This window comes from Adiantum capillus-veneris, chromosome 2 (genome assembly GCF_014529385.1).
Source record: "Adiantum capillus-veneris isolate H3 chromosome 2, ASM1452938v2, whole genome shotgun sequence".
NCBI classification, from domain to species: Eukaryota; Viridiplantae; Streptophyta; class Polypodiopsida; order Polypodiales; family Pteridaceae; genus Adiantum; species Adiantum capillus-veneris.
In genome coordinates this window covers 8,125,239-8,146,460 of record NC_140932.1, presented here as the reverse complement: position 1 = coordinate 8,146,460, position 21,222 = coordinate 8,125,239, and the positions used below count along the sequence as shown (strand labels likewise).

General features: G+C 44.1%; 1 protein-coding gene across 1 annotated transcript; it reads right to left on the bottom strand.

Annotated features, from left to right (window-relative positions):
• Positions 1-1,281: 1,281 nt before the first annotated feature.
• On the bottom strand, positions 1,282-19,591 carry LOC147462338 (uncharacterized). The gene is made up of 4 exons (XM_086493324.1): positions 18,817-19,591; positions 18,653-18,721; positions 4,940-5,847; positions 1,282-1,287 (listed from the first exon to the last, which is right to left on the bottom strand). The coding sequence occupies exons 2-4, from the start codon at positions 18,696-18,698 to the stop codon at positions 1,282-1,284; spliced, it is 960 nt and encodes a 319-aa protein (XP_086349450.1). The 5' UTR covers positions 18,699-18,721; positions 18,817-19,591.
• Positions 19,592-21,222: the final 1,631 nt, after the last annotated feature.

The window sequence follows — 21,222 nt, the reverse complement described above, 5'->3', positions numbered from 1 at the left end:
GTCTTATGAATAGAGAGGGGATACTATCGATTCGGGACTGGTATCTTGAACTAGTAATGGATTGTAGAGGCAATGCTGCTAAGTCTTGTTGTTGCTGCTCTGATGGCAAAGCACCCACGATAATACATAAGTGAGAGCAGAAGGAGTGTCTATTTCATTTGTCTGTTGATCTCGTTTATTGCTATATATGTGAGGTATGCCGCCGTGCGGGAGGGACATATTTTTAAATTGTGAGCAAAGATGTCATATTGCATGCTCCAACCTTTATACAATGCAGTAATTTCAAACCATGACCTAGCATATGGATGATAAGCTAGTTTCAAGTTGGTTGTAGTTTCCTCCCTAGCTTATTGACGCTTCGACTGTAATCTTGTAGGTCATGAGAACTTCATCTGACACCTAGTACTAGGAAACAAGGACATACATAGTATGGCATCAATTATTTAGATACCTAGTATAATCACAAAGGCTATGCAATTGTCTTTCACGGAGGGTAACATCAAAGCCGGATTTCAGGCTGCAGGGATTTGGCCTCTCGATCCTACTGCATTAAAGTTTGAAGGAATGCCATGCAACCACATAAATCTGGCTGAAAAAACATGTTTTGTTCCTGAGGAGATTTTATCTCAAGTACCAACTACTCCCGAGCATGTCTCAAACGAAGAGGAAGCAATTGAAGTTTTGAAGTGGATGGCTAATCGATTTGAAGAAAGTATGTATGCACAGCTTGATAACCAACATATCTCAAACGAAAATGAAGTTGTTGAAGCCTTGAACGGAATGGTTGGTCAGTATGATGAAAGCATGTCTTCACAACATGAGCACACTCGTGAAGCTTTTTCATTTACTCAGCTTTTGGAAGATGATGTATGTGGTCTAGAAAGCAGGGATGAAATGCAAGTAGCAACACCAAGAGAAAGCAGCCTGCTCAATTTTCAAACACCAATACCAGCCAAGGCATATGTAGTAAGGCCACAAACGCCAGCTTCAACACAAGTGTTTACAGCTAGCATGCAACAGGGATTGCAGAACTCTAATCAAGGCCAACACGATGTTTCAACCCCATCAACATCACACCCAACACAAGCAACATTGGGAGGAACACAACAAACATTAAATCATTGCAATCAAATTCCAAATACCAAACATCACCTCTAACAACTCAACCATCAGACAAAGAGAACAATCGGATTATTGACATTTTAAGGGTGCTGCCTATAGAGGTTTGCATTCGACAAATTAATCACGAGCCATTTGTAGCTTACATGAATAGTTTGATTCTCACATCTGCACAATACATTGAGAGTATGAAAGCCAAAAATTTCAAGAAAGAGGAGGTGGCTAGAGCAAAGGGAGAGAAGCGACTTGAAAGGGAGAAAAGAAAATTGCAACTTCAAGCATAGAGAGATGCTGCTAGACAACTTCGGATGGAAGCTTGTCATAATAACTAATATCTAATTCTCCTAAATAACTTTCTCATGTTAAACTGATCATTTAATATGGGGAAGTACAAGGGGAGAAAAAGCTAGATTATTAGTAAAGCTAGCAGACTGGTCATAGTAGGGGGCCCACAGTAGGGATCCAAAGGGGTACCATCTGCACAAGAGCAATGTGCAATGAATGGGCTCCAAAGACCTTAGGGTTCAGCCCATTAAGACTTCCAAAAGGTTAAGTTTCAAAATTTCAAAGTGTAAAGTCCAATGGTCAATTGTAAATGGAATTGGATGCTTTGTGTGTGTGCAAAAGGCCAATAAGCTAGAGGACAAAAGCAAAAACATTTTGGGAAGATGACAAAGCTTAATAAGGACTAGACACACACACACACACTATACACCTAAGCTTACCCTTTCCACAAAGTAAAGAGGACACATGTCAGGCATGCAAAGAAACCCCCAATTCTTGCCTGAATCCTATTGGATGGGCACAGAGGTGGACCAATGAGAAGTTAGTTGGTGTAAACTAAAATTTTATTTTTATAAATGCTCAAGAGGAGAGAGGGGGCTGTTTTGGAAGGGCATTATTCCACACACACTCACACAACTCATGTGTAGAGCAAGAAAATCATCTCCTTCTCCAAGCTTCAATGGAAAGCTCATCTTCTTCTCCAAGTTTGAGAATGGAGGCCTACACCAACAACTCTTGGATATGGAATGCAAATCCAACCAAGAGCTAAGCTTCAATGCCATGCTTCTCTCCTCTATTATCTAATTACTAAGCTAAGCAAAGCTACAAGAGTAATTAAGTGAGGAAATACTTCTTTCTCGTAAGAATACTCCTTCTTCCTCTAGATCTACTCTCATATCCCGCTAGCTCTCACCATCTTCGAAGGTGTGTGAGGTCTTGGGTCTGAGACCAACGAGTAACTGATGTTATGTGTTATCACATGTAAGTTTGGTGCATGAAGCTTCCATCTTCATAGCACCGACGAGTTTTTACCAAGGAACACAAAGAATTGTATTGTACAAAGTCTCTCTTAATGGGAGAAGTTATAATACAAATGCCTAATGGAGGGGGAACCGGTCCATGTAAATCCGATCCTCAATAGATGTCAATTATTCTATCACTACAAGAGGCTCTTCATATTAGCGACGCTCACACAGCGACGCTCCAAAAAAAAATTCCCTGCGTCGCTATCAACGTCGCTATGAGCGTCGCAAATTTCTTTGTAAATTTACGACGCTCATAGCGACGCTTATAGCGACGCTCATAGCGACGCCGGCTTGGGGTAAAAAAATAACCGAGCGCGCCCAAAAACTCAGATCTGAGATCTGAGTTTTTCGGCGCCCTCAAGCAAGGAGCAGGTAACGCTCTCCCTCACTCTCTCTCTCTCTCTCTCTCTTTTTCTTCTCCACACACACACACACACACACACACACACGAGGAGAGGAAGGAGAGCCAGGTATGCTCCTTCCCTCTCCTCATTCTCATGTTCCCTTCCCCTCTTTCTCTCTCCCTCTCTCTCTCTCACACACACACATACACACACACACACATAGTGTTTTTGAGAGAGAGAGAGAGAGAGAGAGAGAGAGAGAGAGAGAGAGTACAAACAAAAACAAAAACGCACACACACATACATAAACAAAAAATGCACACACACATTGAGAGAGAAAAAGAGAGAGAGAGCATGCATAAACAAAAAACGCACGCATTGAGAGAGGAAAAGAGAGAGAGAACATGCATAAACAAAAAACGCACACATTGAGAGAGGAAAAGAGAGAGAAAACATGCATACGATCCAAAAAAAACGCACACACATTGAGAGAGAAAGAGAGAGAAACTAATTTAACGTCATAGGAAACTAATTAAAATTAAAAGACCTAAAGATCTAGCCGACGAGGAGTTGAACTCAAGACCTATTATTCAAGAGGGAAATGGCATAATCAATCTATCATACTTGGCATGGGTGATAGAAAGGTTATACCATTTATCTCTTTTTATTGGCACACACATCCACACACGCGCACACACACAAGAAGAAGAGAGTTATAACGTCGTAGGAAACTATCTTAAAAGACGTTAAAGATTAGGTTATATGTAGACTTACATTAAATTAGATTTAGGTTTATTTTTAACTAGATTTACGTTTATTTAAGCTAGATTTAGATTTACGTTATATTAGATTAGATTTAGGTCTCCATAGACTGCGATGCCTGCATGAAGCGGGTGAAGAAAGCCCTCAATGGAATATAGGGTATTGCTGCCTTCACTCATGGTGGGCTCCGTCGATCCAAAAGTACTGGTGAAATGTCTTCAGAAGATAGGGAAGAAGGTGGATCTTCAGGGCGGCAAGAGTCACTATATCCCCGACACAATGACCATCTAGACAACCTCTAGTCATTAGACTTACGTTAAATTAGATTTAGCTTTATTTTTAGTTAGACACTACAAGAGGTTATGTGCTCTTGTGACGCTCTTAGCGACGGAAATACATTGGGTTTTTATAACCCCCGGCGTCGCTATAAGCGTCGCTAAAAGCGTCGCTACGAGAGCGTCGCTATATGCGTCGCTATAGCCGTCGCTATAAGCATCGCTATAGGCGTCGCTATATAGCGACGCTCATAGCGACGCCTATAGCGACGCTTATAGCGACGCTCTCACAGAAGAGTATAGCGACGCATATAGCGACGCTACAGAGCCATAAATAGCGACGCTTATAGCGACGCCTGAGAGAATATTTTTTTGGTGGCAGGGCATTGAATGCCCTGCCACCCATCAACCATATTGTACTTGATTCACTTTTTAAAAAAAGTGCAAAGGTAAATAATAGACCCAAAATAGTCACCCACAAGACGCATTGTTTGCAAAATTGACAATTGTACACATCATAGACAAACTGAATTGATTGGCAAATGTAATAATGACAATTGTACAACATCATAGGCATAAAGAATTGATTGGCAAAAGGAATTGCGGTGACAAATGTAATAATATACATGGTTCAAAAAGACGTATAAAATCCGTCTCATGATACATAAGCTATGAGAAACCCTAAACTAATGCTATCTAGCTACGGCTAAACTGACGTCGTCTAATCAGACGTCTCATCGCGTCCAAGCGGCGTATCTGTCGGATTCTGCAAAAAAAGACAATAAGACAGTTTTCAGTAAGTATAAACATATAACGACATTTATAAAACAATACAAAAAATAAAAAAGAGTAAACCCTAATACTAACCATGCCGCCGCGAGAACTGAGAATGTCCATCAGGGCGTTTAAGCCCTTCCTGCCTGCGTACTCGCGCTCGTACGGTGTGGGATCACGTCCTGTCATCGACCACTGTCAAAACATACAAAGATTTCATTATGTTAGAACTAAAAAACTCATAAACCCTAAACTATCGAACATGCATAAAGAGCAATGTGAAAAGACTTACAAAATCGGCCTCAAATGATGCCCATCCACCGCTCCCCAAGTGGTGCGAGCTCCCTGCCTCTACTCGCGCTCTGGCTGCATCCTTTTGTTGCTTCCACTTGTCGGGATTCTCGCGCGCTGCTTTCTTCGCATTCTTCCAATCTTCTTTGGCCAGCCAATCTGGCCTATTCCACCCATTCTTGATTGCTTTTTGCACTTCGGAACGCTTGTGTTTGCAGTATTCGCGCATTCGAATCTTCATCAGGTCTTCATTGAAGCGCTGATCCCGTGTTGGAACGGGAAACTCATCATGAAGTATGCTGATGACTCTGTTTTTTAAATCACTTGGTACTTCACTCCATTTGTTTAGTAGATAGTGTCTAAACAACTGAGAGCAAAGACCACGCATGCGCGAGATCACCTTCTTGCCGTCATCATCCATGATGATGCCGCCGCTGATGTCGACGGAGTAAGGCAAGCCCTCTGGCCGGTGACGCGTGAACCTGGGTGTCCCGGCAGGGGTCTCTAGCGGCGTGTCGATGGGGGTACGGACGTCAGGTGTCTCCACCGGCGTCTGGGCCCCGAAGCGAGGAGTGTCGAGTGGGGTGGCTCCTGGCGGAGTAGGTAGAGGTGTGTAGCTTTTAGGAACAGTCAGCCGTGCAAAAACTGACGTAGACGGCGATGCTGTGGCTGGTGTGGGGGCGGGCAAAGAAGGGGAGGGTAAAGAGCCTCGTCGAACACGAGGCGGTGTGGAGGCATCGGTGGCGGAATCCCCACAACAACCGCCACCGCCACCACTAGAGCGCCGGTGTCTAGAAGAGTGTGACGCTCGTCTCGTCGACGCCGAAGCTTCGGAGCGCGCCGAATGCTCCGAAAGAGAGGGAGATGCGGATGGTGTAGGAACGCGCGATGATGCGCCAGAGCGATGACGCTCCACGTACCACTGTCTCTGCTGCGGTGACAAAGAAGAAAGAAACTCCTCATCATCCATACCTGCATTAAACACACGAATATTTAAACTTAATATTGAATGAATAGAGTAGACAATGACGCAAAGACCATTAAATACAATGACGTAATGACGCATATAAATACAATGACGCAATGAATCGAGTGGTAGAAGAGGCAAGTCGAAAACTCAGAATTTTCAATCAAAAGATGTGAGCGCGAGTAGAAAAGAGCGTTACACACCATGGAAGCTACTTAGAGAGCTAGAGCTTTTACAGCACGGAGCAAAATTGTTCAAATACAATATTTGTGGCTTTAAGAGATCTCTCTCTCATCCTCGCATAACTCAGCATAACTTCCTATATCTATATAGAGCTCTCCGTTTAAACACATATCCTCTGTTTCATTTTGTAGCTCCTCTGCATGCACCCCATATAGAGTAGTAGCATCTTGATGCTCGTCTGGCACCACCGCAGCGGCTTCTGATTGAGCATCTTCTTTGATCTCCTCCATTGATGTCGTTGTGATTGGCACATGGTAGCCTTCATACGTCCTTGCACTACGAGGGGCTAACTCTATGACGTACCACCAGTTTGATGTAGACTTTGTAGGATGAAATACTACCTGCCAGAGCCACATAACTTACATGAGAGCTTTCAAGCACATAACTTGTAAAAGGGGGATGTTAACTATTTATATACTTACTTGTTCACAATGCTCGGGTAGTACGAAAGTGTCTCTTAGGTCAGTCCATTTCTTAGTAGAATCCACCTCAAGAAAACCAGACTCTCCTCTACGCACAGTAGCGTTTCGACCCTCCATGATTATCTTGAACCATTGCACGTCGAACAAGTCGACAAAAAATCCTCTGTAATCGATCCTCAAAATCTCTTGCAGCGTGCCGAAGTAAGTGAGTTCCGCCACCACGGGATCTGCATCAGAGGAACGTCGTCGACTAGACTGTTCAAATTTTGCCATGATTCCACAATCTTGAGTAAAACGCTTTTTGTCGATTCGTTCCACCCTAAAATGTCGACCTTTACACCATGCTGCTGTGTATGACTTATACTACAACGAACAAAGATTATGAGTGGCCGTTCAAACGTTTATAAATAAAGTCACTTGCTAGTCGTACATTGCAAACTTACCTTGGTCGCGCAACCCCGAGAGTACTCCCACTCTTCTTCAGTCACTTCGTCACCGCATTGTTGTGCGCTTTTCAATTGGTTGTGCAACCATCTTAAGCTCATGAAGGTTGGTAGGCTCTCCAGAACCGCTGGATAGTGCATCGGTGGTCGTCTTCCCCGTCTCCACTCGATTCGTGCCCTTTGTCGCTCTTGCTTTGCATCCTCATATTGTGAAATCCACTTTTGCATCACTGGATTGTGAAGCATGCAAAATCGGTTGATTTTAGCCTCTAGATCTTCCGTCATCTTCTTCTCAACACCGAGATTGCACATGACAATCCCAGATATGCGCTCATCATCTATGGTTCGCCATAGCGTGTCCCGGGATTTATCAAATCCGTCTAGCCACTCTCCAATGTACACTAGGGACTCTGATACCAACCAACCTTCTGCCATGCTACCCTCCGGACGTGCCTTTTGACGCACATATCCCTTAAGCGTTTTCATGAAACGCTCTAAGAAGAACATCCATCTGGAATGAACTGTGCCAGCTATTTCCACCTCATCAACTATGTGAATAAGAAGATGCACCTGAATGGTTAGCATTGTAGTAGGAAAATGTTTCTCAAACATGCACACAAGCTCCGCAGCATTTAGTTTGGCGAATGGTATGGAGTCTACGTCGATCTCCTTTTGTGAGATCCATTGCACCAGCTTTGCAAGTTTGTAGATTGTGTTACGGATGTCGAGAGACAAACATCCCTCAATGGCAACCGGTAAAATAAACTGTAAAGTATGTGCAGCAATGATATTAAAGTCCACATTTTATGCAATGATATTAAAGTCCACTATGAACGTACCTGACACATTTTATGCCAATCGTGTGACTTCAAACCGGTAAGCTTTCCTTCTTTAGTAAAACACGTTCGGAGCGAGTGCATTACGCCAGTGGGGGTCCGCAAAGATCGAATGGCCTCTTTTACTTTGCGTTCTTGGGCTCCTGTGAAAATCCATGGTGCTTTAGGGAGTTTTATCGATCCATCAGACGCTGTTTGCGGCCAATATTGCTCCATACGATCCACATTTCTAAGGTCAACTCTGGCTCCCAAAGTATCTTTCTTGCCGGTCAAATGGTCCCATAGTAGATTACCCACATTCTTGAATATGTGCATTGGATCGAGCAAGTGATTGATCACGAGTCGGGCCAGTATGGTAACTCGTACCATAGAGATAGTCTCTTCATCCCTGGAGGCAATCCGTCATCGCACATCTCCTTCTGCTCTAACCATGCTTGTGCAGACATCCTTGGTGGCTCTCTTCCCAAAAAGCCATCGCGTAACACATGATTCTCCGGAAGATACGCTTGATGACCTTCGTAGATTTGCTTCTTCAGTGAGGGTGCCCTACGTGCATTCAGTCTAGGTCCACATGTGACACATGCTCTGTATCCGCTTGTTTGAAGCCCTGCATGTATACACATGATAATAGATCAACTATGGGGAAAAACAAGATTTACAGTGTCTGAGAGAGGAGTGTCAATAGATCACCTGAGCATTCTGTTAGCCCGGGATAGTCATGCATGGTCCACATTAGAATACCTCTGATCAAAGCATTCCATCGTCCTGTGTGTCGGCTCATATCCACCACCTCTATGCCAATCCACAATTGTTGTAGCTCTTCCAATAGTGGACGAAGATACACATCCATATTCCCCACTTTATATCGCCCTGGCACAATCAAGCTTAGCCATAGGTGCCCCTTCTTCGTAGTCAACCACGGGGGAATGTTGTAGTTGACGATGACAACGGGCCATACACTGTAAGATGTTGATCTTTGACCAAATGGATTTACGCCATCCATAGCCAGGCCTAAGCGCAAATTTCGAGCTTCCCTGGCAAAATCCGACCATGTTCCATCTATATGTTTCCAGGCTGCGCAATCTGCAGGAATTCGTAGCACACCATCCGAAGATTTATTCTCCTCATGCCATGATGCTAGGGCGGCCATGGACTTACATTCGAAGAAATGCTTGATGCGAGGAAGCAAAGGAAAATGTCGCAAAACCTTTTGTGGAATTTTTGTCCCGTGGAGATCTACTCGATATCTTTCGGAATCACATTTCGGACACTTCTCCATGTCTGTGTATTCCCCTCTGAAAAGAATGCAGTCATTAGGACAAGCGTGGATAGAATTGTAATCCATCCCCAAGTTTCGCAAAATCTTTCTTGCTTCATCTCGGGAATCTGGCATCACATTGTCAGCTGGTAGAATGTGCTCTTTCAGCAATCTACACAACATAAAAATATGATACAGTCGTGTAAAAATCTATCAGATCATTATACACCATGAGTTCTATTAAAGTAAACTAATTGTAATAGATCACCTGAAAAGCGCTGTGACGCTAGTGTCACTCCATCCAAACTTTGCCTGCATGTTGAGAAGAACCAGGAGTGCTTTCAATCTAACATACGTGCTCCATTATACAATGATGTATCGGCTTCACTTTTCATATCATCATAGATAAGCCTTTCTGAATCCATGATCGTCTCGATCATTTCATCAATCTCGGGCTCAAACATTGCCTCGTTGGGAATGTGCTCTGCATGATCATCCCCCGAGCTGTCAGAGGCTACATCTTGTGGCCTCACATATGCTGCTTGACCAAAGCGCCTGCGAATACGTCTATTGGGTTGCAAGATTGCTGCTTGTTGGCCAGCGTCAGAGTCCGACGAGTTATAATTGGCAACAACTCGATCTATAATAGATGGATCGAACTCGCCAAATTCACGAACGTGCTGCAAAGAAACACGTCTTGTCCGTCGCACAGCATGCTTGCATTGATTACAAGGACATAAGACCCTCGTTGAGAGATAGGTGTTTCGGTTGGACGGTCCCACATCCTCGTCGCTACTCATAATGAGGATAAAAAACTTATAACCTAGACAACAAATTTAATATTCTATTGGCATTCTTCGTCTTATCTCTCTCTCTCTCTCTCTCTCTCTCTCTCTCTCTCTCTCTCTCTTACCTCACATTCTCTAGTCATGTCCAATCCCCGCACACCTCGGTCTAGAGGTGCACGGAGATCAGAACCACCGGGTTATAATCTCGTCTTTATTGGTCAATACCTATATTTGTGGGTACAAGAAATCTAGACACCCACGTCTACATGATACTGCATGTAGTGGACAAAATCCCTTTGCCTCTTCTCTAGCTGTAGCACTTCACTTCATCTTAACATCTTTTCACAGTAGATCTTTTCACTGTTCGTCTAACTCTAAACCCTAAACCGTAAGTAATTCTTGCGTGGACTCGATCTAACGTAAATAAGCGTAAATCTAAATAAACGTAAATCTAACTAAAAATAAAGCTAAATCTAATTTAACGTAAGTCTAATGACTAGAGGTTGTCTAGATGGTCATTGTGTCGGGGATGTAGTGACTCTTGCCGCCCTGAAGATCCACCTTCTTCCCTATCTTCTGAAGACATTTCACCAGTACTTTTGGATCGACGGAGCCCACTATGAGTGAAGGCAGCAATACCCTATATTCCATTGAGGGCTTTCTTCACCCGCTTCATGCAGGCATCGCAGTCTATGGAGACCCGCATCTAATCTAATATAACATAAATCTAAATCTAGCTTAAATAAATGTAAATCTAGTTAAAAATAAACCTAAATCTAATTTAATGTAAGTCTACATATAACCTAATCTTTAACGTCTTTTAAAATAGTTTCCTACGACGTTATAACTCTCTTCTTCCTGTGTGTGTGCGCGTGTGTGGATGTGTGTGCCAATAAAAAGAGATAAATGGTATAACCTTTCTATCACCCATGCCAAGTATGATAGATTGATTATGCCATTTCTCTCTTGAATAATAGGTCTTCAGTTCAACTCCTCGTCGGCTAGATCTTTAGGTCTTTTAATTTTAATTAGTTTCCTACGACGCTCCCTTAGTTTCTCTTTCTTTCTCTCTCAATGTGTGTGCGTTTTTTTGGATCGTATGCATGTTTTCTTTCTCTTTTCCTCTCTCAATGTGTGCGTTTTTTGTTTATGCATGTTCTCTCTCTCTTTTCCTCTCTCAATGCGTGCGTTTTTTGTTTATGCATGCTCTCTCTCTCTTTTTCTCTCTCAATGTGTGTGTGCATTCTTTGTTTATGTATGTGTGTGCGTTTTTGCACTCTCTCTCTCTCTCTCTCTCTCTCTCTCTCTCTCTCTCTCTCAAAAACACTATATGTGTGTGTGTATGTGTGTGTGTGTGAGAGAGAGCGCGATGGAGAGAGAAAGAGGGGAAGGGAACATGAGAATGAGGAGAGGGAAGGAGCATACCTGGCTCTCCTTCCTCTCCTCGTGTGTGTGTGTGTGTGTGTGTGTGTGTGTGTGTGTGTGTAAAAGAAAAAGAAAAAGAGAGAGAGAGAGAGAGAGAGAGAGAGAGAGAGAGAGAGAGTGAGGGAGAGCGTTACCTGCTCTTTGCTTGAGGGCGCCGAAAAACTCAGATCTGAGATCTGAGTTTTTGGGCGCGCTCGGTTATTTTTTTTACCCCAGCTGGCGTCGCTATGAGCGTCGCTATGAGCGTCGCAAATTTACAAAGAAATTTGCGACGCTCATAGCGACGCTTATAGCGACGCTCATAGCGACGCCGGGATTTTTTTTTTTGAGCGTCGCTGTGTGAGCGTCGCTAATGTGAAGAGCCTCTTGTAGTGAGATTTACGTTTATTTAGATTTACGCTTATTTACGTTAGATCGAGTCCACGCAAGAATTACTTACGGTTTAGGGTTTAGAGTTAGACGAACAGTGAAAAGATCTACTGTGAAAAGATGTTAAGATGAAGTGAAGTGCTACAGCTAGAGAAGAGGCAAAGGGGTTTTGTCCACTACATGCAGTATCATGTAGACGTGGGTGTGTAGATTTCTTGTACCCACAAATATAGGTATTGACCAATAAAAACGAGATTATAACTCGGTGGTTCTGATCTCCGTGCACCTCTAGACCGAGGTGTGCGGGGATTAGACATGACTAGAGAATGTGAGGTAAAGAGAGAGAGAGAGAGAGAGAGAGAGAGAGAGAGATAAGACGAAGAATGCCAATAGAATATTAAATTTTTTGTCCAGGTTATAAGTTTTTTATCCTCATTATGAGTAGCGACGAGGATGTGGGACCGTCCAACCGAAACACCTATCTCTCAACGAGGGTCTTATGTCCTTGTAATCAATGCAAGCATGCTGTGCGACGGACAAGACGTGTTTCTTTGCAGCACGTTCGCGAATTTGGCGAGTTCGATCCATCTATTATAGATCGAGTTGTTGCCAATTATAACTCGTCGGACTCTGACGCTGGCCAACAAGCAGCAATCTTGCAACCCAATAGATGTGTTCGCAGGCGCTTTGGTCAAGCAGCATATGTGAGGCCACAAGATGTAGCCTCTGACAGCTCGAGGGATGATCATGCAGAGCACATTCCCAACGAGGCAATGTTTGAGCCCGAGATTGATGAAATGATCGAGACGATCATGGATTCAGAAAGGCTTATCTATGATGATATGAAAAGTGAAGCCGATACATCATTGTATAATGGAGCACGTATGTCTAGATTGAAAGCACTCCTGGTTCTTCTCAACATGCAGGCAAAGTTTGGATGGAGTGACACTAGCGTCACAGCGCTTTTCAGGTGATCTATTACAATTAGTTTACTTTAATAGAACTCATGGTGTATAATGATCTGATAGATTTTTACACGACTGTATCATATTTTTATGTTGTGTAGATTGCTGAAAGAGCACATTCTACCAGCTGACAATGTGATGCCAGATTCCCGAGATGAAGCAAGAAAGATTTTGCGAAACTTGGGGATGGATTACAATTCTATCCACGCTTGTCCTAATGACTGCATTCTTTTCAGAGGGGAATACATAGACATGGAGAAGTGTCCGAAATGTGATTCCGAAAGATATCGAGTAGATCTCCACGGGACAAAAATTCCACAAAAGGTTTTGCGACATTTCCCTCTGCTTCCTCGCATCAAGCATTTCTTTGAATGTAAGTCCATGGCCACCCTAGCATCATGGCATGAGGAGAATAAATCTTCGGATGGTGTGCTATGAATTCCTGCAGATTGCGTAGCGTGGAAACATATAGATGGAACATGGTCGGATTTTGCCAGGGAAGCTCGAAATTTGCGCTTAGGCCTGGCTATGGATGGCGTAAATCCATTTGGTCAAAGATCTACATCTTACAGTGTATGGCCCGTTGTCATCGTCAACTACAACATTCCCCCGTGGTTGACTACGAAGAAGGGGCACCTATGGCTAAGCTTGATTGTGCCAGGGCGATATAAAGTGGGGAATATGGATGTGTATCTTCGTCCACTATTGGAAGAGCTACAACAATTGTGGATTGGCATAGAGGTGGTGGATATGAGCCGACACACAGGACGACGGAATGCTTTGATCAGAGGCATTCTAATGTGGACTATGCATGACTATCCCGGGCTAACAGAATGCTCAGGTGATCTATTGACACTCCTCACTCAGACACTGTAAATCTTGTTTTTTCCCATAGTTGATCTATTATCATGTGTATACATGCAGGGCTTCAAACAAGCGGATACAGAGCATGTGTCACATGTGGACCTAGACTGAATGCACGTAGGGCACCCTCACTTAAGAAGAAAATCTACGAAGGTCATCAAGCGTATCTTCCAGAGAATCATGTGTTACGCGACGGCTTTTTGGGAAGAGAGCCACCAAGGATGTCTGCACAAGCATGGTTAGAGCAGAAGGAGATGTGCGATGACGGATTGCCTCCAGGGATGAAGAGACTATCTCTATGGTACGAGTTACCATAGAGATAGTCTGGCCCTGACTCATGATCAATCACTTGCTCGATCCAATGCACATATTCAAGAATGTGGGTAATCTACTATGGGACCATTTGACCGGCAAGAAAGATACTTTGGGAGCCAGAGTTGACCTTAGAAATGTGGATCGTATGGAGCAATATTGGCCGCAAACAGCGTCTGATGGATCGATAAAACTCCCTAAAGCACCATGGATTTTCACAGGAGCCCAAGAACGCAAAGTAAAAGAGACCATTCGATCTTTGCGGACCCCCACTGGCGTAATGCACTCGCTCCGAACGTGTTTTACTAAAGAAGGAAAGCTTACCGGTTTGAAGTCACACGATTGGCATAAAATGTGTCAGGTACGTTCATAGTGGACTTTAATATCATTGCATAAAATGTGGACTTTAATATCATTGCTGCACATACTTTACAGTTTATTTTACCGGTTGCCATTGAGGGATGTTTGTCTCTCGACATCCGTAACACAATCTACAAACTTGCAAAGCTGGTGCAATGGATCTCACAAAAGGAGATCAACGTAGACTCCATACCATTCGCCAAACTAAATGCTGCGGAGCTTGTGTGCATGTTTGAGAAACATTTTCCTACTACAATGCTAACCATTCAGGTGCATCTTCTTGTTCACATAGTTGATGAGGTGGAAATAGCTGGCACAGTTCATTCCAGATGGATGTTCTTCTTAGAGCGTTTCATGAAAACGCTTAAGGGATATGTGCGTCAAAAGGCACGTCCGGAGGGTAGCATGGCAGAAGGTTGGTTGGTATCAGAGTCCCTAGTGTACATTGGAGAGTGGCTAGACGGATTTGATAAATCTCGGGACACGCTATGGTGAACCATAGATGATGAGCGCATATCTGGGATTGTCATGTGCAATCTCGGTGTTGAGAAGAAGATGACGGAAGATCTAAAGGCTAAAATCAACCGATTTTGCATGCTTCACAATCCAGTGATGCAAAAGTGGATTTCACAATATGAGGATGCAAAGCAAGAGCGACAAAGGGCACGAATCGAGTGGAGACGGGGAAGACGACCACCGATGCACTATCCAGCGGTTCTGGAGAGCCTACCAACCTTCATGACCTTAAGATGGTTACACAACCAATTGAAAAGCGCACAACAATGCGGTGACGAAGTGACTGAAGAAGAGTGGGAGTACTCTCGGGGTTGCGCGACCAAGGTAAGTTTGCAATGTACAACTAGCAAGTGACTTTATTTATAAACGTTTGAACGGCCACTCATAACCTTTGTTCGTTGTAGTATAAGTCATACACAGCAGCATGGTGTAAAGGTCGACATTTTAGGGTGGAACGAATCGACAAAAAGCATTTTACTCAAGATTGTGGAATCATGGCAAAATTTGAACAGTCTAGTCGACGACGTTCCTCTGATGCAGATCCTGTGGTGGCGGAACTCACTTACTTCGGCACGCTGCAAGAGATTTTGAGGATCGATTACAGAGGATTTTTTGTCGACTTGTTCGACGTGCAATGGTTCAAGATAATCATGGAGGGTCGCAACGCTACTGTGCGTAGAGGAGAGTCTGGTTTTCTTGAGGTGGATTCTACTAAGAAATGGACTGACCTAAGAGACACTTTCGTACTACCCGAGCATTGTGAACAAGTAAGTATGTAAATAGTTAACATCCCCCTTTTACAAGTTATGTGCTTGAAAGCTCTCATGTAAGTTATGTGGCTCTGGCAGGTAATATTTCATCCTACAAAGTCTACATCAAACTGGTGGTACGTCATAGAGGTAGCCCCTCATAGTGCAAGGACGTATGAAGGCTACCATGTACCAATCACAACGACATCAATGGAGGAGATCAGAGAAGATGCTCAATCAGAAGCCGCTGCGGTGGTGCCAGACGAGCATCAAGATGCTACTACTCTATATGGGGTGCATGCAGAGGAGCTACAAAATGAAACAGAGGATATGTGTTTAAACGGAGAGCTCTATATAGATATAGGAAGTTATGCTGAGTTATGCGAGGATGAGAGAGAGATCTCTTAAAGCCACAAATATTGTATTTGAACAATTTTGCTCCGTGTTGTAAAAGCTCTGGCTCTCTAAGTACCTTCCATGGTGTATAACGCTCTTTTCTACTCGCGCTCACATCTTTTGATTGAAAATTCTGAGTTTTCGACTTGCCTCTTCTATCACTCGATTCATTGCGTCATTGTATTTATATGCGTCATTACGTCATTGTATTTAATGGTCTTTGCGTCATTGTCTACTCTATTCATTCAATATTAAGTTTAAATATTCGTGTGTTTAATGCAGGTATGGATGATGAGGAGTTTCTTTCTTCTTTGTCACCGCAGCAGAGACAGTGGTACGTGGAGCGTCATCACTCTGGCGCATCATCGCGCGTTTTTACTCCATCCGCATCTCCCTCTCTTTCGGAGCATTCGGCGCGATCCGAAGCTTCGGCGTCGACGAGACGAGCTTCACACTCGTCTAGACACCGGCGCTCTAGTGGTGGCGGTGGCGGTTGTTGTGGGGATTCCGTCACCGATGCCTCCACACCGCCTCGTGTTCGACGAGGCTCTTTACCCTCCCCTTCTTTGCCCGCCCCCACACCAGCCACAGCATCGCCATCTACGCCAGGTTTTGCACGGCTGACTGTTCCTAGAAGCTACACACCTCTACCTACTCCGCCAGGAGCCACCCCACTCGACACTCCTCGCTTCGGGGCCTAGACGCCGGTGGAGACACCTGACGTCCGTACCCCCATCGACACGCCGCTAGAGACCCCTGCCGAAACACCTAGGTTCACGCGTCACCGGCCAGAGGGCTTGCCTTACTCCATCGACATCAGCGGTGGCATCATCATGGATGATGACGGCAAGAAGGTGATCTCGCGCATGCGTGGTCTTTGCTCTCAGCTGTTTAGACACTACATACTAAACAAATGGAGTGAAGTACCAAGTGATTTAAAAAACAGAGTCATCATCATACTTCATGATGAGTTTCCCGTTCCAACACGGGATCAGCGCTTCAATGAAGACCTGATGAAGATTCGAATGCGCGAATACTGCAAACACAAGCGTTCCGAAGTGCAAAAAGCAATCAAGAATGGGTGGAACAGGCCAGATTGGCTGGCCAAAGAAGATTGGAAGAATGCGAAGAAAGCAGCGCGCGAGAATCCCGACAAGTGGAAGCAACAAAAGGATGCAGCCAGAGCGCGAGTAGAGGCAGGGAGCTCGCACCACTTGGGGAGCGGTGGATGGGCATCATTTGAGGCCGATTTTGTAAGTGTTTTCGCATTGCTCTTTATGTTCGATAGTTTAGGGTTTATGAGTTTTTTAATTCTAATATAATGAAATCTTTGTATGTTTTGACAGTGGTCGATGACAAGACGTGATCCCACACCATACGAGCGCGAGTACGCAGGCAGGAAGGGCTTAAACGCCCTGATGGACATTCTCAGATCTCGCGGCGGCATGGTTAGTATTAGGGTTTACTCATTTTTATTTTTTGTATTGTTTTATAAATGTCGTTATATGTTTATACTTACTGAAAGCTGTCTTATTGCCTTTTTTTGCAGAATCCGACAGATACGCCGCTTGGACGCGATGAGACGTCTGACTAAACGACGTCAGTTTAGCCGTAGCTAGATAGCATTAGTTTAGGGTTTCTCATAGCTTATGTATCATGAGACGGATTTTATACGTCTTTTTGAACCATGTATATTATTACATTTGTCACCGCAGTTCCTTTTGCCAATCAATTCTTTATGTCTATGATGTTGTACAATTGTCATTATTACATTTGCCAATCAATTCATTTTGCCTATGATGTGTACAATTGTCAATTTTGCAAACAATGCGTCTTGTGGGTGACTATTTTGGGTCTATTATCTATCCTTGCACTTTTTTTAAAAAGTGAATCAAGTACAATATGGTTGATGGGTGGCAGGGCATTCAATGTCCTGCCACCAAAAAAAAATTCTTTCAGGCGTCGCTATAAGCGTCGCTATTTATGGCTCTGTAGCGTCGCTATGAACGTCTCTATGAACGTCGCTATATAGCGACACAGATAGCGACGCTCTCGTAGCGACGCTCGTAGCGACGGTTTTAGCGACGCCGGGGGTTATAAAAACCCAGTGTATTTCCGTCGCTAACAGCGTCACAAGAGCACACAACCTCTTGTAGTGTATTTCTCTCTCTCTTTCAAGTATTGTTATGCCAAACTAATTAGGTGTTATGATAATGTTGTTATCTCCAACCAAGCACTCTTGTATGCTCATTAGGAATTTTCTTTTAATGAAATGCTCACTATGTTAAGTTATTTTCCGCTATTTACAAGCTTTATAGACCAATAATTGTTACAAAGCTCAACAGGCAAAGTAGGTTAGAAAACATTGGGAGCTTCAACATCAAATTGTAGAGGATCGTTTGCACTTTATCCTATCGGAAGGTGGGTCAGTACAAGGTCTTCGACTACAGTCACTTCACGTCGATCTACCTTATCAAGCCTATGCGCAAAGACACAGGATGGAAAAGCTTCGTCAATCACGTCGAGTATCTTAACCCAATTTTGTCACTGCACTTGCATCTAAACTTTTTGTAACAATTACCTAGCCCATGTAAAAGTTTGCTTCATAATCGCATCTTTTATCTGCCCACGACAGAATCTTAAAAACCTTTTTTAAAAGTATTACCCAAGCTGTATGCAACTTTCTTCCATAATCTACTATTGTTTTGTGCCACTTTACAAGAAAAGTAATCAAATTCAAAAAATCAGATTCACAACTTCATTTATACTAGGAATTTCAAATTTCATTTCTCATGCAATTTATCACTTTCAACCCCATCAAATAGAAGATGTCTATTGATTGCTGAGTGAGGCAAGGGCCTCACCATAAAACACACATCTGGTTGTACTCCACATGCATGCGGTATCCATGTCCTCTATCCCAAGTATGGTTCCTGCATGCAAACGATTTAGATCAAACACAATTTTCTCTCACAGATTGCGAGTGCTTTAAACCTTGATAGAAAAAGGTATATTCCCAGAGACTTACTTGGGCTTGTAGAAGACAAAGAGCATGCTGCGTGTTGCTACAGCATGCCTTGTTGTGGCAACAACTCCTCCCCTTGGATAAGTGAACAATTCTGGTGAAGGCGAAAAGGGCTTCGCGTCTGCGGGCCACTATTCACAGCTCAAGTAGTTGCCTTTGTAGCAGTACTGACATGCGCATGCATTGCTCATGAGGGGGCTGTGTTATTCTGGCTAGTGTTGCTCAGACGCAGGGCTCTTGCTGGGAATTTTGTCATGGAGAAGGCCTCCTCCCAAATGGCTTGGAGATTTCTTTTAACACTTGGGACTTACAGGGACTTCAGTGAGCTGTTGCTTGTGGAAGGACTTACATCTGCGTGTGTTGCTCATGCAGGGCGCATGTGTTGTTTTGGCATGTGTTGCTCATGAGGGATGCGGATGCAGGGTTGGTGGCGTCAATCTGTCAAGCTGCTGGGGTTTATGTGGCAAGCTGCTGCCGTTCTAAACGGCACTCCAATAGAGAATGTAGTCTATCTCCTAGGCTTTGCCAGGCGTGCTGCGCAAGTGAGGGTTTCTTGTTAGTTGCAGGCAAATGCACTAAGCTTGAAGGTGATAGACTCGGCCACCTAGCTTGGTAGCCTGCTCGTGCGTAGAAGAGAGGGCAATGGCCGCATGATGCAGCACGGGGGCAGGTAGGTGAGTACTTGCTCACTGCTTAGCATCGCTTGATGCACAGAAGAGAGAGGGACATAGCCGCATACTGCAGCACGGGGGAAGGTAGGTGAGTGCGTGCTCTCTACTTAGCATCGACCGCTGCAGCATTTTAGGGTGGGTTCAGACGGGGCGGCGGTAGTACAATGCATTTTCCTGTTCCGCCACCCATAGAATTCACACAAAGCGGAGGGAGGGTGAGTTGTTTGAGTGGTCAACACCAAATCAATGGCTGGAATTGCACCAATCTCCTACGTGGCTGAAGATGTGCAGCTTTCGGGTGGAAGTACCTCATTTCCGAGGGTGGGAGGGTCGCTCATGAAATGGTGGGTCCGGAAATACCTTTGCTTTTTGCCAGCCAATGAGATGTTGCCATGGAGGAAGCACGCCCCTTTCTCTCTCTCTTCCGCCGCCCCGTCTGAACCCAGCCTTAATGGGCACTCAATTGTCTACCAAGTCGATAACGCATGTCCACGTGGGTGCCCTCTAGTGGTCCTGTGGTGGTTTTCAATTGAGCTATTATTGGTGATGGGCCAATCTGCCACACCTTGAGTGTAGACACGTTTGGGGGGTCAGGTCCATCTCCTCATTCTCTCCAACTTTTTTTACATAGACTTCAAAAAAACTTACAATTGACCCACCTAAAATTACCAGAATCTCATTAGCTTAGTTACCCTTGTAGAGAAACACGTGGCGCTCCTGCCCAAATGCTTACCTAATGAAAATTTGTTGAAATGACCCCCCAAGTGACCCCTAGAATTAAGGTGTTCCCCTATTGGCCCCCTTACCCTAATGTCGTTTTTTGCATTCTAGAGGTGGGAGATGGCCGCTTGGCATGATCTAGACTATTGCCCTTCATTTTAATTGGACGACCAATAGCTAAGGCCAATGACATTGAAAATCAGACAGCGTTGAAAAGCCAACAATAACTAAATGTCGCTTTTTCAACAGGGAGGGTTTAGCAGTTTCCCCTCACTCCCTTCGTCGCCCGATTCCTCCTCCTGCTGCGATGTTGGAAGACTTTTAGCTATGCAACCCACTCATAGAAATTGTTGTAAAGGACCCCAGGAAGGAGACTCCGGTGGACAAGTTTGCTGGAGGCCGCATGGATGTCGAGACAGTGGAGGCCTTTTTTTGTTGGGGCCCTGGAAGGGCCATCAAGCAAACCCTCGAGGTGTTCACGAACACTATGAGCCAAGAGCTTAGGTATAGGGCCCCTTTGTGTCAATTGTTCCCTGCTTTTTGGATGCTTTCCAGGAAGGCTAATCAGGTTGTGACCATGGGAGAAGAGTACAAGTGGTGAAAGCAGCCAGTTTCCGTATCTTCACTGCACCATCCATTACACATGAGTACATGGATGACTCCCCATGTCTATGTGTTTGCTTGGCACAACATATAAATGCTACGGGGTAGGGAACGCCTTCCATTGCTTATCATTTTTGGAGAGACCAGAGTGCTAACTCTCCGCCATACTGCTGTATGGAACTTATGCATGACGTGCATTGTATATCTAGCATTTTCATTTTGAGCATAGCTGCAAGACGAAATGTTTAACTATTCACATTACTTTTATGTAGCTTGATTCAAACATCGTCCTCAGACTTGCACAATTGGACGATACCCATACACGATTACCATGTCGGAAGTGCAGTTCAATTTTTAGTATGTTGATACTTTTGTATTTTTTAATTTGTTAATGCTTCCTTAAATTTAGTTTAAC